Below are 14,986 nucleotides of genomic sequence, written 5' to 3'. Positions count from 1 at the left end.
TTGCTTCATTCGAGGTGACATTAGATCGAGATTTATTCCTTCAGTCAGAATTATCTAGCAGCGGGTGCGCGGGGCCCGCTGTCCGGTGGCCACTCATTTGAGTGCCCTGCGAGGCGTCACCCTGCTCCTTCAGTCAGAGGGAGGTCCAGGTTGCATTCCCTCACGTGATTCCTTGTCCTGGCTTTCTCTCTTCACCCACTCAGTCGTCCTGGCATGGTGACTTGGGGGCTGGGAGAGGTTCCGTTTTCCAGAGTGCGTGCTTTCTGCAGAGGGGGCCTTGACGCTGACACTCCTGTGGGAGAGGAGTTTCCTCAGCTTATTTTGTGGTCAGTGACTATTAGGGCCTCAGACGAGTTTGAGATTGCTCGCTAAGTAAATTCTTCCCAGGTGTTTTCTGTAAATATCAGAAGGAAGTAGGAGTGATGATACAAGGCTTTAGTGAGCCCATTTCCAAGATGTGCTGTTTATTTTTGTGCTGTTTTCGTTTTTTGGACAGTCAGGGAAGAAAATCAGCAGCAACCCGAATGTTCTCGTCCGGATGTCCGTCGGGCGCAAGGCTCAGCAGAGCAAGGTGAGCACGGCCTCGCGTCCTCAGCCTCCCGGCGAGGGGGACACCCGGGCTTCTCCGTCTCCCTCTCCCTGGCTTTGGCGTCTGGGGGATAGCCAGCTCCTTAATCTGGTAGCAGCTGTTCATTCCTGAAACAGTAGCGCTGGAAATCACACTTGCAGACGCGCCTGCTGTTCGGGGAACGTTGGGACAAAGCTCTAGGTTTTCGGCTCGTCCCACAGACAGTCGCCTGGAGGTGGCTGAGGGCCCTTCGTTTCACTTCAGCGCCAAGCACGCCCCCTGTGCCAGAGGCTCTGCTTTCCTCGGGTGGGGGGCGCCCCCGGGGCCTGGGCGGCTCAGCCCTGCTCCCGGCACAGCGGGACCGGGGGGCACTGCTGGGCTTCCTGGCACGCTGAGTCTGGGGCGCCGGGCTTCTGAGATGACCGTTTCCCCGACACCTTTTGGCTGAGTTTCCTTGCCGTGGCCCCTAACCTTGAGCCGTGGCCCCCACGCAGTTTCCCTGGGGCACACACGACCCCCGGGCCATGCACATCTACTCCGCCAGCCGGGGCCATTCCTGCCGCCTGCGCTCCCGGGCTCCAGGGGAGGCCGCGGTCGGTGCCGCCGGCCGGGCGAGCGCCCTCAGCTGCCGCTTTCCCTTGCAGATCCGGTACAAGACCAGCGAGCCCGTGTGGGAGGAGAACTTCACTTTCTTCGTCCACAATCCCAAGCGCCAGGACCTTGAAGTGGAGGTACGGCGTCTTCAGCTTCTAGCTCCTCCAGCAGGCGCCGGGCACCGGGACCCCGGGGGCGCCTCTTCCTGGCTCTGGGGCCGGTGCGGGTGGGGGTGCCAAGGTGGAGAGTGGCTCTGGGTCCCGGGATGCCGGGCCTGCGTCAGTCCTGTGCCCTGTCTGTCTCCCTGGTCCTGCTGGCGTGTGGGTCAGTCCTGTGCCCTGTCTGTCTCCCTGTCCTGCTGGCGTGTGCATCAGTCCTGTGCCCTGTCTGTCTCCCTGTCCTGCTGGCGTGTGGGTCAGTCCTGTGCCCTGTCTGTCTCCCTGTCCTGCTGGTGTGTGCGTCAGTCCTGTGCCCTGTCTGTCTCCCTGGTCCTGCTGGCGTGTGGGTCAGTCCTGTGCCCTGTCTGTCTCCCTGTCCTGCTGGTGTGTGCGTCAGTCCTGTGCCCTGTCTGTCTCCCTGGTCCTGCTGGCGTGTGCATCAGTCCTGTGCCCTGTCTGTCTCCCTGTCCTGCTGGCATGTGGGTCAGTCCTGTGCCCTGTCTGTCTCCCTGTCCTGCTGGCGTTTGGGGCAGTCCTGTGCCCTGTCTGTCTCCCTGTCCTGCTGGCATGTGGGTCAGTCCTGTGCCCTGTCTGTCTCCCTGTCCTGCTGGCGTTTGGGGCAGTCCTGTGCCCTGTCTGTCTCCCTGTCCTGCTGGCGTGTGGGTCAGTCCTGTGCCCTGTCTGTCTCCCTGTCCTGCTGGCGTTTGGGGCAGTCCTGTGCCCTGTCTGTCTCCCTGTCCTGCTGGCGTGTGGGTCAGTCCTGTGCCCTGTCTGTCTCCCTGTCCTGCTGGCGTTTGGGGCAGTCCTGTGCCCTGTCTGTCTCCCTGTCCTGCTGGCGTGTGGGGCAGTCCTGTGCCCTGTCTGTCTCCCTGGTCCTGCTGGCGTGTGGGGCAGTCCTGTGCCCTGTCTGTCTCCCTGTCCTGCTGGCGTGTGGGGCAGTCCTGTGCCCTGTCTGTCTCCCTGGTCCTGCTGGCGTGTGGGGCAGTCCTGTGCCCTGTCTGTCTCCCTGTCCTGCTGGCGTGTGGGTCAGTCCTGTGCCCTGTCTGTCTCCCTGTCCTGCTGGCGTGTGCGTCAGTCCTGTGCTGTCTGTCTCCCTGGTCCTGCTTGCATGTAGGTGTTGTGCTTCGTGTTTTAAGAAGCACTAAAGTCTTCTGAGGAGTAGTAGAGAAAGAGGCTCCTAGGAGGACACAGCACAGGGGTGTATTGGTTCCCACTCACGGGGGACAGTCTTTATAGGAAATGGATATTTGTGTTTTGGGTCACTCCCGGCGATGCTCAGGGGTTCCTCCTGGCTCTGCACTCAGGAATTACTCCTGGTGGTGTTCAGGGGACCCTATGGGATGCTGGGAATCGAACCCGGGTTGGCCGCGTGCAAGGCAGAGGCCCTTCCTGCTGATCGTTGTGTTTCTTGGCAGACCTTTCACGGAGTGTCAGATGTTTCTGCCTCCTGCCGGGTGTCTGGCCAGCACCGGGTGTCAGTACTGCCCAGCCGCTAGCCCGCTCGGGCTCCTCACCTGGCCTTCGTACACCTTCTGCCCCTGAGGTGTCACACTTGACCATCACACACCCTCACGCACCCACAGCGGCTGCTTCCCGTGTGCCTGAGACCAACCGTTGTTCCCCCGCGGATGGGCGGGAGACGGGTTGACCGGCTGGTAGCCAGTGATGGCCTTTCTGAGATCAGACAGTGCTGATGTAGGGAAAGAGAATCTGCTGTGTGCAGGGTGAGGGGACGGGGTGCAACGGGGCTCAGAGCGATAAGCGATTAACAGACGGAAGAGAAGGCACAGAGGAGGAGTCCGGCACGAGCACCAGAGCGGGAGCTGAGGCTTCTCGAGAGTGGCTGCCGTCAGACCAGGCCTGTTGCCTCCGTTTTGGTTTTGTCTGTGTTTTGGGCCCAGCTGCAGTGTTGGGGACTTGACCCCTGTCGGGGCCTGTGAGTGCTGGGCGGGGACCGGGCCGGCCTCCCTCTGCGGCTCCTCAGGCCCCTGCTGCCTCCTTCAGAACCGTCCGGGCCACGCGGTATGCCTGCACTCCCTGTGTGCTCGCCCCTCGGGCAGCCCGGGTCTGCCTCGGGCCCCGCCACAGGCGCCCTGCGGTGAGAGGCACACACGGACCCCTGAGCCCCGCGCACATTTTGGTCCACCTGTGAGGGCTTCACACGTCCTGGCTGCGTGTCTGTGGGCTGACTGCGGGGCCGTGGTGCAGGGACCAGGCCCGCTGACTTGCCGTGTCTTGGTCCACCTGTGAGGGCTTCACACGTCCTGGCTGCGTGTCTGTGGCTGACTGCGGGCTGTGGTGCAGGGACCAGGCCCGCTGACTTGCCGTGTCTTGGTCCTCCTGTGAGGGCTTCACACGTCCTGGCTGCGTGTCTGTGGCTGACTGCGGGGCCGTGGTGCAGGGACCAGGCCCACTGACTTGCGTGTCTTGGTCCACCTGTGAGGGCTTCACACGTCCTGCGTGTCTGTGGCCTGACTGCGGGGCCGTGGTGCAGGAACCAGGCCCACTGACTTGCGTGTCTTGGTCCACCTGTGAGGGCTTCACACGTCCTGCGTGTCTGTGGCCTGACTGCGGGGCCGTGGTGCAGGGACCAGGCCCACTGACTTGCTGTGTCTTGGTCCTCCTGTGAGGGCTTCACACGTCCTGCGTGTCTGTGGCCTGACTGCGGGGCCGTGGTGCAGGGACCAGGCCCACTGACTTGCTGTGTCTTGGTCCACCTCTGAGGGCTTCACACGTCCTGGCTGCGTGTCTGTGGCCTGACTGCGGGGCCGTGGTGCAGGGACCAGGCCCACTGACTTGCCGTGTCTTGGTCCTCCTGTGAGGGCTTCACACGTCCTGGCTGCGTGTCTGTGGCCTGACTGCGGGGCCGTGGTGCAGGGACCAGGCCCGCTGACTTGCGTGTCTTGGTCCACCTGTGAGGGCTTCACACGTCCTGGCTGCGTGTCTGTGGCTGACTGCGGGGCCGTGGTGCAGGGACCAGGCCCGCTGACTTGCGTGTCTCTGCAACTTTCAGTTTTTCATTCTTTTTCTTTTTTTACTTACTCTATGCAGAAATGCCGTTGAGTTCTGTTTGTCGCTGCCCAGGGGGAGCACTGCCCTGTGTCCCCACAGTAGGCGCCTCTGCTTCCCCTCTCTCGGCCTGTTGCCTTGTCCGGCCCTCCCAGCAGCCCTCGGCCTCACTGAGGGCCGGCCCCAGGGGCACCGGGGGCCGTGCCGGGAGCTTTGGCTCTCGCAGCCGTGGAGATCTGCGGTTCTTCTCCGACTCCCAGACGGGGTGCAGTTCCTCCTGTCAGTCTGGGAACCTCTATTTGTTTTACCATATTGAGCACAAGGGGCCGAGAACCCGCTCACAGGCTGCGAACAGCTGCTGCCTGCCGGGCCCGTCCCTGGCACGTGTCCCCCAGCCCTGCCCGGTGACCCCCAAAACACAAAGATGTGTGGAGACACCCGGCTCCCACCCCAGGGCGCCACCGTGAGTTCCCGGGGTGGCCTTTGGTGCTCGTGGGGACTGGGGAAGTCTGGCCGCTCGCCACGTGACACGCTGGAGAACCGTCTTGGGAAACGCGGGAGCGGCCGAAGCAGAACCTGGCTCCCGTGGCGGACTGCTCCGGTTTTCCTGGTGGTGCCGGGAGTGGCCAGGGCCCCACAGCGCGAGGCGAGGGTGTCCCTGAGCCCCAGCGCCCGCCCAGGCCGCCTTCGGAAGACTCGTGGAAGGTTCTAGAAGGCCGTGCGGTCTGCGCCTCGGGCTGAGTGGGCCGTGTGTCGCGCAGGTCCGGGACGAGCAGCAGCAGTGCTCCCTGGGGACCCTGCGGATCCCGCTCAGCCAGCTGCTCACCTGCGAGGACATGACGCTCGCCCAGAGGTTCCAGCTGCGCGACTCCGGCCCCAGCAGCTCTGTGAAGATGAAGCTCGCACTCAGGGTACCGGCCTTGGACGCAGAGGGGACGGGGCGGCACGGGGACAGGGACACTGGCCCAGGGCACGGCGGCCAGCGGGCCGGTGCCGAGCGGCCCAGCAGGGTGGACGTGGTCACGGTGCAGGCCAGCGGTCACTCACGCAGGGAGGCTCGGACACCGGCACACGCTCGCGGACAGCTTGGGCCCGTGTGCCGCGGGACGCAGCCGGCCTCCTCGCCCGGGGCCTGGAGCATGGCGGTCTCTGGATCGGGAGAGTTTGGGGCCAAGGTCAGATTTTCAAAGGCCTGTCAAGAAAAATGTTTTTTTTCTTTTTGGGTCACACCCAGCAATGCACAGGGGTTAGTCCTGGCTCGCACACTCAGGAATTATTCCTGGTGGTGCTCAGGGGACCACACGGGATCCTGGGAATCGAACCCGGGTCAGCCGTGTGCAAGGCAAACGCCCTTCCCGCTGTGCTATCGCTCCAGCCCCTCAAAAATTTTTTTTGATAAAACCCTACAAAGGTAAGAATTATAAAAATCAATCTAAAAATAGACAATAATTTGTGAATATTGAAGGAAATGAAATAAAACTGATCTGGCAAAGATGGGCGGATGGACTGGACAGCGGGGAGGGTGGGCCCTGGGACAGCGGGAGGGCAGGGACAAGACAGCGGGAGGGCAGGCACAGGACAGCGGGAGGGCAGGGACAGGACAGCGGGGGGGGCAGGGACAGGACAGTGGGGAGGGTGGGGCCTGGGACAGCGGGGGGGGGCAGGGACAGGACAGCGGGGAGGACAGGGCCTGGGACAGCGGGAGGGCAGGGACAGGACAGCGGGGGGGCTCTTGTCTTGCATGCGGCTGCTCCAGGTTCATCCCGACACCACGTACGGTCCCCAAGACACCAGGAGTGAGCCCTGTGTACAGTGAGGTGTAGCCCAAAATAAAGACAAGCCGAGGCCGGAGGGCTAGTACAACCGGGAGGGTGTTTGTCTTGCACGTGGTAAACCTGGGTTCAATCCCTGGCATCCCACGGGGTTCCCCAGCACCGTCAGAAGTTATTCCTGAATCCAGAGCCAGGAGGAACCCCCGGGCATGGTCTGGTGTGACCCAGAGAGCAAAACAAAGACCCAGAACAAACAGCAACTGGCAGATACGCGGGAGGTGCTGGACTCGGTCACCCGGGTCTGCGGCTGAAGCGCAGGCGTGCCGTGGTGCTGACAGACTGGCCTCTCCCAGGTCCTGCGCCTCGAGACGCGGGAGAGGGCTCCGGACCACCAGCACTCGGCCCAGGTGAAGCGGCCCAGCGTGTCCAAGGCGGGCAGGAGCGTCTCCGTCCGCTCCCAGGCGCCCCGGTCGCCCGGCCCCGCCGACCGCAGCCCCGCCCCGTCCACGCCCGGCCTGCCGGAGGGGGCCGAGGCGCCTGAGTCCAGCCCCCGGGGGCTGCGGGACCTGGGCAGGAGCTCCTCCAGCCTGCAGGCCAGCAGCACCTGCTCGCCCAGCCGCCTGTCGCTGAAGGAGCCCACGCCCAGCATCGCCTCCGACATATCCCTGCCCGTCGCCACCCAGGAGCTGCGGCAGCGGCTGCGCCAGCTGGAGAAGTGAGCGCCGTGCTCCCTGCGGGCCCGGCCCGGGCGGGCTGGCGCTTTCCTCGGCCCCACGGTCCTTAGCTGTGGGTGGGACGGGCGCGGGGGGCTACAGGGCAGCTCTGGGCTGGGGCAGGGGTCAGACCCGGCCGGCTGGGCCGGAGCCAGAGTAGAGGGGAGGGCGCGTGCCTTGCGTGCGGCATCTGGGCTCCAACCCCGCGTCCCGTATGGCCCCCAGCACTGCCAGCAGTGACTCCCGAGCACTGCCGGGTGTGGTCCGGGATGAAATGATGGATCCCACCGAGCTGAGGGCTGCGCTGCCCCCTGCAGTGCTCAGGGCTCACGGTGGGTCTGCGGTCACTCCCCCCTAAGCTTCCCGTTTCCTTCCAGTGGGACCACCCTGGGCCAGTCCCCCCTGGGGCAGGTCCAGCTGACCATCCGGCACAGCTCCCAGAGGAACAAGCTGGTGGTGGTGGTGCACGCCTGCAGGTGAGCCCCAGCCCCACGCCCGGCACACACGTGCCTCCCCCACGGCCTCTCAGACCAGGTTGTTCCACGATGCGCCCTCGAGCTGCTGCTCTGTAGTGTACACGCCCTCCCCGCCCCTCACAGGGTTCAACGGTCCCTTGTCCTGTCATAGCCCAAGACTCCCCCCACTGGGTTCAGACGGTCCCTTGTCCTGTCACAGCCCGAGACCCCCCTCACTGGGTTCAGACGGTCCCTTGTCCTGTCACAGCCCGATACCTCCCCTCACTAGGTGCAGACGGTCCCTTGTCCTGTCACAGCCCAAGACCCCCCTCACTGGGTTCAGACGGTCCCTTGTCCTGTCACAGCCCGAGACCCCCCTCACTGGGTTCAGACGGTCCCTTGTCCTGTCACAGCCCGAGACCCCCCTCACTGGGTTCAGACGGTCCCTTGTCCTGTCACAGCCCGAGACCCCCCTCACTGAGGTTCAGACGGTCCCTTGTCCTGTCACAGCCCAAGACCCCCCTCACAGGGTTCAACGGTCCCTTGTCCTGTCACAGCCCGAGACCCCCCCTCACTGGGTTCAGATGGTCCCTTGTCCTGTCACAGCCCGAGACCCCCCTCACTGGGTTCAGATGGTCCCTTGTCCTGTCACAGCCCGAGACCCCGCTCACTGGGTTCAGACGGTCCCTTGTCCTGTCACAGCCCGAGACCCCGCTCACTGGGGTCCAGATGGTCCCTGTGTGTGACCCAGACACAGATGTCGCTGCTCTGTGCTCTGGCGTGGCCCTGAGAGGGGTCAGAGCAGCTAGCCCGAGGGTCCCCCAGCGCCCCTTCCAGACTGAGGCAGTGTCCGCTGGTGTCTGTTGTAAGGAACCTCATTGCCTTCTCGGAAGACGGCTCCGACCCCTACGTCCGCATGTACCTGCTGCCAGACAAGAGGAGGTCCGGGCGGCGGAAAACACACGTGTCCAAGAAAACCCTAAACCCGGTGTTTGACCAGAGGTACGGCCTTGCAGTTCTGTGCTGCGCTTGGGCTGGGGCGTCGCCTGACCACTGCATAAACCACACTCCGCTGGGCCCGGAGAGTCCCCCAGGTCAGCAGGCACGAGCGTGTTGCCAGCGTGTGCCCCAGTGCAGAGGGGAGGGCCTAGCCCACTGCCAGCCTGCGGTCAGCCACCCAAAGCCTTCAGCGACGTTAGTAAATTACAACGGGGAACTGTACACTCGTAATAACAGTACAAACCCATTATCTTTGTACAACGTCCTTGTGAAACAGCGTAAGCGGGGGTGTGGCTCTGTGTCTGGGTGCCCTGGCTGGACGCCTGCCCGCCTGTGCAGTGCAGTGTCCCGAGGGGCACCACCGCTGGCACAGCTGGGCTCTGCATCACAGTGCAAAGCTGGCAGAGCACTGCTGGGTGGAGAATGGCCCGTGTGGGCAGTGCCAGCCCTGACCACACGCCACCTAGACCTGGTTCCACACCAGCAGCCATGCTGGCAACAAGGTCAGAACGCACAGGCTGTGGGTCCTTCTTTTTGTTTGCTTTTGGGTCACACCCAGTGATGCCCAGGGGTTACGCCTGGCTCTGTGCTCAGGGATCACCCACTGTGGGGGTTGGGGGGTCGAATGAGGTGCTGGGGATCAGCCTGGGTCAGCAGTGTGCAAGGCAAACGCCTTCCCCGCTGTTTGTCTCTCCAGCCCGTGGCGTGTCATATCTGAGTGTAAAAAACTAAGGCACGCCGAGGGGCGTGTGCACTTGAGGGCTCTCCGGGCGGCTCTGTCTCACCGTTTGGTGAGTTCGGTGCCCTGGAACTGCTATGTGTGGCTGTCGGTCAAGGGCAGGCGGCGGAAGGAAGAAGGCCAAACTGGTTGCTCAATCAGTTTATTTCATTCTCTCTCTGCTTCTCTCCTGGCTCTGGATCTCTCTCAGTATCTGTGGATCCTTTCCCCCCAAACCACTCTTACAGCCTAGTTAAATCCCCCCAGCGTGAGGGGGTTGGGGCGTACACATAGGTGTGGTCACCATCAATAGGGTAAGGTTCCTTTCCCTCAGGGGATGCTTCTTCTAGGACTTAATTCTCTTTCAGCAGGACCATCACCCAAGGGCAGAGTCCCATGAATGTGTTTCTCCTCTCCTCAGCCAGCAAACATATAAGAATTCATAATATTAATCATTTTGTATGGACACAATAAGAGATGCATTAAAGCTTATAGAATTGCTCTCCTGGGGCCATCTCAATCTCAGACTACAGTGCTCAGGCCAGATCAGTCTTTCCTATCCCTGGCAGGGTCCCAGTCTCATAATTACTATTGGATCATGACAGCATTTGTCTATGATCAAGCTCTTAACTTATAGTTAAGAATTAGGCACTCTGGCCAGGCCCATCTCGATGCCAGGGTAGCACATAACTCACCGCTTGCCCTGGATCCTTCCCGTCCCACGTCGGGGACCCTACTTTGGGGTGCTAGGAACTGAGGGCAACTGAGGCTTAAGTGGAGAGAGCTGATGCCCAGGAGGGAATAATATTCGAGGCCAATTAAGTCTTAAGTTATAAAAACATAATATTGTCTTCTTGTGTCTATACAAAAAAGACATAGCTTTAAAGTAAATTATTCAAAAGGCATAAAGAGGAGAGAAAGGCAATGTTATAATATTCAGTGTCCTAGGAAGGTCTGACCTTACAAATTAGCAGAGTCAGGTTAGGGGGAGAAGCTGATTAACTCTTTTTGGGGAAGAGAGCATAGAGAAGTGATTACAGCTAAACAAAGGGATGGGAGAGATTCGGGAGCACCTTGATGGGTGAGACTGGGGTAAGCCTGAACTCCGGGAAAAACCAGGATGAGCTCCTTGAGGCAAGGCTGGGGAAAGGACAAAGGAATGTCATCCTACATCTGAGCTGTTGTGTCTCAGGACTGTGAGACGTCACATGCAGCTGGCAGGGTGGGCGGGCTGCACGTGGAGGCCTCGTACCCAGGCCAGCGCCTCACAGGAGCTTGGCTCCCTGAGGCTGCTCCGAGTCTGCACCAGCTCAGCCCTGTGCTTCCCAGGAAGCCGTCCTACATCTGCATCTTACCCGTAGCCTTGTCTACCTGGTGCCTCACACCTGAGCTGACAGGCACTCTCGTGGGTGAGGCAAGGCAGCGGGCGCAAGTGCAGGAGGCGTAGGTGATGGAACTTGTGTTCTACTTTTCATGAAGTGTCAGACCCAAGTATCTAGCAGGGAGACTCAGTTTTGGAAGGAACAAGAAACTTAGACGCATTACCTTTCAGTTAAAGTGAAATAGAGCAAAACCATGTAGGTTGTTCCTTAACTGAAGGAAGTTGGCTGTCTTGTCTGTTCCAGCTTTGACTTCAGCGTCTCGTTGCCAGAGGTGCAGAGGAGGACGCTGGACGTGGCCGTGAAGAACAGCGGCGGCTTCCTGTCCAAAGACAAAGGGCTACTTGGCAAAGTTGGTGACAGGGGCCTGCGGCAGCCACGGGGCCGGGGTCGGGTGGGAAGGGCTGGTGTCTGCAGGCAGGCGCACGATGCTGTGGGCACGGAGTTGGCGGGTGTTACCTTCACTAGGCTCACCTACCCGCTCAGAACATCTTAGGGAAACTCGTCGGCCAGCCTCATCAGCCTCCCCACTGCTTTTTTCCCCTTTTGGGTGGGGGAAAAGGAGGGTTGGGCCACATCCAGCTGTGCTCAGGGCTTACTCCAGACTCTGTGCTCAAGTCACTCCCGACAGTGCGTGGGAGTCAAACCCAAGTCGGCCGGGTACAAGGCAAGCGCCCTGTCTGCTGCATATCTGCCTGGCCGGTCCCCCTGGCACTGATGGGTCATTACCCGGCGTCCTCCCCACTTGGCTTCGCCACTAGACTTCTCCATAGTTTCACTGGGCGCCTTGAAGACAGGCCCCCTGGGCAGACTCAGCCCTGGAGCTGTAGGTGGGTCTTTGTGCAGAGGGTAGGAAGTGAGACTCAGTTCTGTAGCAGTAGCCGATCAGGAGAGCATACGGGTCTTGGATCGCTCTCTGTGTGAAAAATACGAAGGTGTGTGCGCTCGAGAAAGGGTGCAGTGATGTGTGGTGCTGTTCGAGGGCTCGGGGCGGCTCTCTCTCTCCGCTCGCGTTCAGTGCTCTCGAGCCGCTGTGTGTGGATCAGATCAGGATGGCTCTTCCCTGTGCTCTGCTTCTGTGTGCCGCTGTGCTCTCTTCTGTCTCTGTAGTCTCGCCTCTGGTCTCTCCCGACCTCTCTCTGTCTCTGCTTCTGTGTGCCGCTGTGCTCTCTTCTGTCTCTGTAGTCTCGCCTCTGGTCTCTCCCGACCTCTCTGTCTCTGCTTCTGTGTCTTCTCTCTCCACTTCTGTGTCTTCTCCTGTGTCTCCTGTCTTGCCTCTGTGCCTTCTCTCTGCTTCTGCCTCTTCTCCTTGCTTCTCTCTTACCTCTGCCCCTTCTCCCTCGTTTCTGTGCCTTCTCTGCTGCCTCTGTCTTGCCTCTGTCCCTACTTCTCTCACAGCCTTAGTTTATACAGCAATCACATAGGGTGGTGACACAAAGGTGGGTTGAACATTAACAAATCAACAAAGAGGGGTAAGGCCACTCCTCCAGGAGATTAACAAAATCTCATCTAAGGAGATTACTCCAGATTACTAGGAGATCTGCTCAAGGGCAGGATCCAAACAAGGGTGTGTCCCTTTCTTCCTTCCCCAGCTAGTAATCCACTTAAACAGTTGTAGTAAATCTATCTACAGTTGTAGTAAATATTTCTAGCAATGTCATTCTGTATGAGCACAGTAAGAGATATATCAGGAAGTTTGGTTCTTCCTGAGAACATTCACTATATATTCCAGACCACAGTGCTCAGGCCAGGTTAGTCTTCCTAACCCCAGCAGGGTCCTAGTCTCATCGTTACTTTTGGATCATGACAGCATTTGTCTATGACCAAGCTCTCAACTTATAGTTGAGTATTGTGGCGCTTTGGCCTGGCCCATTTCGATGCCAGGGTAGCTCACAGCTTGCCCTGGGTCCATTCCGTCCCTCGTTGGGACCCTGCTTTTGGGGTGCTAGGAACTAAAGGCAACTGAGTCGAGAAAGCAGATGCCCAGGAGTAAATATTATTGGAGTCAATCAACTCCCAAGTTACAGAGCATAATATTAACTGTCTTCCTGTGTCCATGCAGAAAGGACATTGCTCTAAGGTAAACTAAGTTCCCTGTGGCAAGGCTGAAAGGACAAACCCCATGTTATCCTACACTCTTGGGCACCAGGAACCGTTTAACGCTGCATGTCAGTTCTCCAGTATGAAGAAAAAGCACATTGACGAGATTAGAGGGGGTGAAATCTCAGAAAGGAATTGCCTCAGCCCACCCGACAGGCTCTTTTTTAAACCCGCAGGTCTTGGTCAGTCTAGCCTCTGAAGAACTTGCCAAAGGCTGGACCCAGTGGTGAGTGTCCCTCCAGTGGCCCCGCAAGCCCCATGCTCCCTAGTGGACTTCCCGCCCTGACCCTTATCTGTGCTGTGCCCTCACAGGTACGACCTCACGGAAGACGGGACTCGGCCCCACGTGACGTAGCGGCCCTGGGCACGACACGCCCAGAACACGCCCTCCCAGGTGCAGCCCTGCTGTTTTCATGCTTCACATATGAGTTCTGCAGAGCTGGATTGCTTTATAGGACAGTGGACACTTCGATCAGTATCGCCATTAAATTTTGTATGTTTTATTTCTCCTAGTGCTTCTCCAGTTACTGCTGCATACAGTAAGGTGGTAGTTAGCCCCGTGTTACGTGAAGCTGGTGGCCGTACCTACGAGGGAACCGACGTTTGTTTATGCTTCACTGATGCCTTGTTTCGTATGTCACTGAGGCACACTATGCTATGTATATACTCTATTTTTTATAATCTCTATTCTGGTTTCAATTCAGAAGGAAATATTTATTTTCTTCTAAAGTATTAAACTCTATGATAAAATAATCAGTTTTGTTTTTGCAGGAAAAAAGTTCTTTATGACTTATTTTCTGGTGTTTCCTTTTAAAAAGAAAAGCAGAAAGATTTATCATTTTTGGTATATTTCTCCCCATTATGAATGATGAAAGTATTTAAAATATTAACATTTGCATAAAAAGATGTATTAAGAAGTTAAAGTGCTTTAAGGAAAATTGTTGTATACTTGAGTAATATAAAATGTTAAGGAATTGCAATGGTTTGTAAATCATAGTGAACTTCTCTGAAGTTTCGTACATAAAATACAATGTCTTAATTTTTAATTGTTTGTTGTAATTTCCTGTGAGACCGAGCACAGACGTTCCATGGGCCGTGACGCGGGTGTGTGAGACTGAGCCGCACACAGACTTTTCGCCGGCGTGACACTGGGGTTGTGTGTGAGCGGCGAGCCGTGAGGCAGCCCTCACAGGCTCCTTCTGTGCGTTCCCGGCGGGAGAGGTCGGAACGGCTTCCATCAGGGCTCTCCCTCGCCCACGAGCGTCAGCCCGGGAAGAGGCTCGCGCTGCCCCAGTGTGGCCCCCGTGAGAGGCCGCTGGGTATAAAGAGCGTTTCCGGGTTTCCTCACTTTGCACCTCACTGACCTCGGGCCTGGGCTGTTGTTAGCAGCATTATTTCCTGGGGTGCCGGAGTGATGATATATTGAGGAGGGCATTTGCCTTGCAAGCAGCCAACCTGGGTTCACTCCCTGGACCCCCATATGGTCGCCTGAGCGCTGCACCCCCCCCCCAAAAAAAAAGTATTACTCAGAATAGTTTTCTTTTTAAATTTTTCTTTTTTTGTTTTGGGGCCACACCTGGCGATGGTCAGGAACCGTATGGTGTGCTGGGGACCAAACCCAGGTCTGCCACAAAGGCAGGCACCCCGCCTGCTGTGCTATCACACTGACTAGATTTTGGAAGTTTCATATTCTCAGTCCTGAGCAGGTGCCAGAGAGGGAGGCACTTGCCTTGCATGCAGCTGACCCAGGTTTGATCCCCGCACCCAGATGTTCTCTCGAACCCTACCATACCTTGCTTGACCACTGCTGGGTGTGGCCCCAAACAGAGGGGCCAGGGGCTCCGAGGTCACACAGAAGAGTCACTCGTGGGGAACTCTGATGCAGATTGCTTCCTTCGCCCCCGAGCACCCAAAAACCCCGGGTGCCAGTGCCGGGGGTGCCAGGAGCTCTGTGATCGGACAGACAGGCCCGTGGGACCGAAGTGACGACGGTCTCCACACTCACGCTTTCCCTCTCGGGCCCAGCTGCGCCACGTGTGTTCTCAAGGGTGGTGTGATCCCAGTCTGCCTCGAGAGGAGCTTTTCCCAGCGCCCGAGTCCAGGAGGTCGAGGCACCGGAGCCTGGCCACACGGGGCCTTCCACCCAGGCGTCACAGTGGCGTGAAGGGCGGGGCTGGTGCGGCCACTTACCCCGGGCGTTAGATTGAGTGAAAATGCGTTGAGTAGGTCTGTTAAAAATTCCTGGCATGAGCAGTGAAAAGGGCAATCCCAGCATTCTGAGTGTTGAGGGTCGTATCGTGCCCTTCGCGTCTTTGGTCTGTGCTTTACTTGGGATGTTTTATTTAAATAATCAGCAGAACAAAAACAACCCAAGCTGCAAAGCCCAAACAAAGCCAGTCGGCAGCCTGGCACCCACCGTCTGGTGCTGACCGTGGCCGGGACAGGCGCCAAGACACCCCTGCCCTCAGCAGAATCACTTTAGGGCCACTGGGCACGCCTGAGTGGCTTCAGGTGGTCGACC

At 58.9% G+C, this 14,986-nt stretch overlaps 1 protein-coding gene across 3 annotated transcripts in view; it reads left to right on the top strand.

The window, feature by feature from the left end:
- ESYT2 (extended synaptotagmin 2) overlaps nucleotides 1–13,511 on the top strand; it is a 79,193-nt gene extending 65,682 nt beyond the window's left edge. For all 3 annotated transcript variants that reach the window (XM_055133939.1, XM_055133932.1, XM_055133946.1), the window contains 10 exons: nucleotides 497–571; nucleotides 1,213–1,299; nucleotides 5,091–5,240; nucleotides 6,455–6,816; nucleotides 7,192–7,290; nucleotides 8,140–8,271; nucleotides 10,612–10,717; nucleotides 12,642–12,691; nucleotides 12,778–12,859; nucleotides 12,979–13,511. In XM_055133939.1, coding sequence (XP_054989914.1) covers nucleotides 497–571; nucleotides 1,213–1,299; nucleotides 5,091–5,240; nucleotides 6,455–6,816; nucleotides 7,192–7,290; nucleotides 8,140–8,271; nucleotides 10,612–10,717; nucleotides 12,642–12,691; nucleotides 12,778–12,820 — 1,104 coding nt within the window. In that variant the 3' untranslated portion in view covers nucleotides 12,821–12,859; nucleotides 12,979–13,511. The remainder of the gene's footprint in view (nucleotides 1–496; nucleotides 572–1,212; nucleotides 1,300–5,090; nucleotides 5,241–6,454; nucleotides 6,817–7,191; nucleotides 7,291–8,139; nucleotides 8,272–10,611; nucleotides 10,718–12,641; nucleotides 12,692–12,777; nucleotides 12,860–12,978) is intronic.
- The last annotated feature ends 1,475 nt before the right edge of the window (nucleotides 13,512–14,986 follow it).

The sequence above is a fragment of the Sorex araneus genome, chromosome 1, assembly GCF_027595985.1.
Source record: "Sorex araneus isolate mSorAra2 chromosome 1, mSorAra2.pri, whole genome shotgun sequence".
Classification (NCBI taxonomy): domain Eukaryota; kingdom Metazoa; phylum Chordata; class Mammalia; order Eulipotyphla; family Soricidae; genus Sorex; species Sorex araneus.
This window is presented reverse-complemented; position numbering and strand designations above follow the sequence as displayed.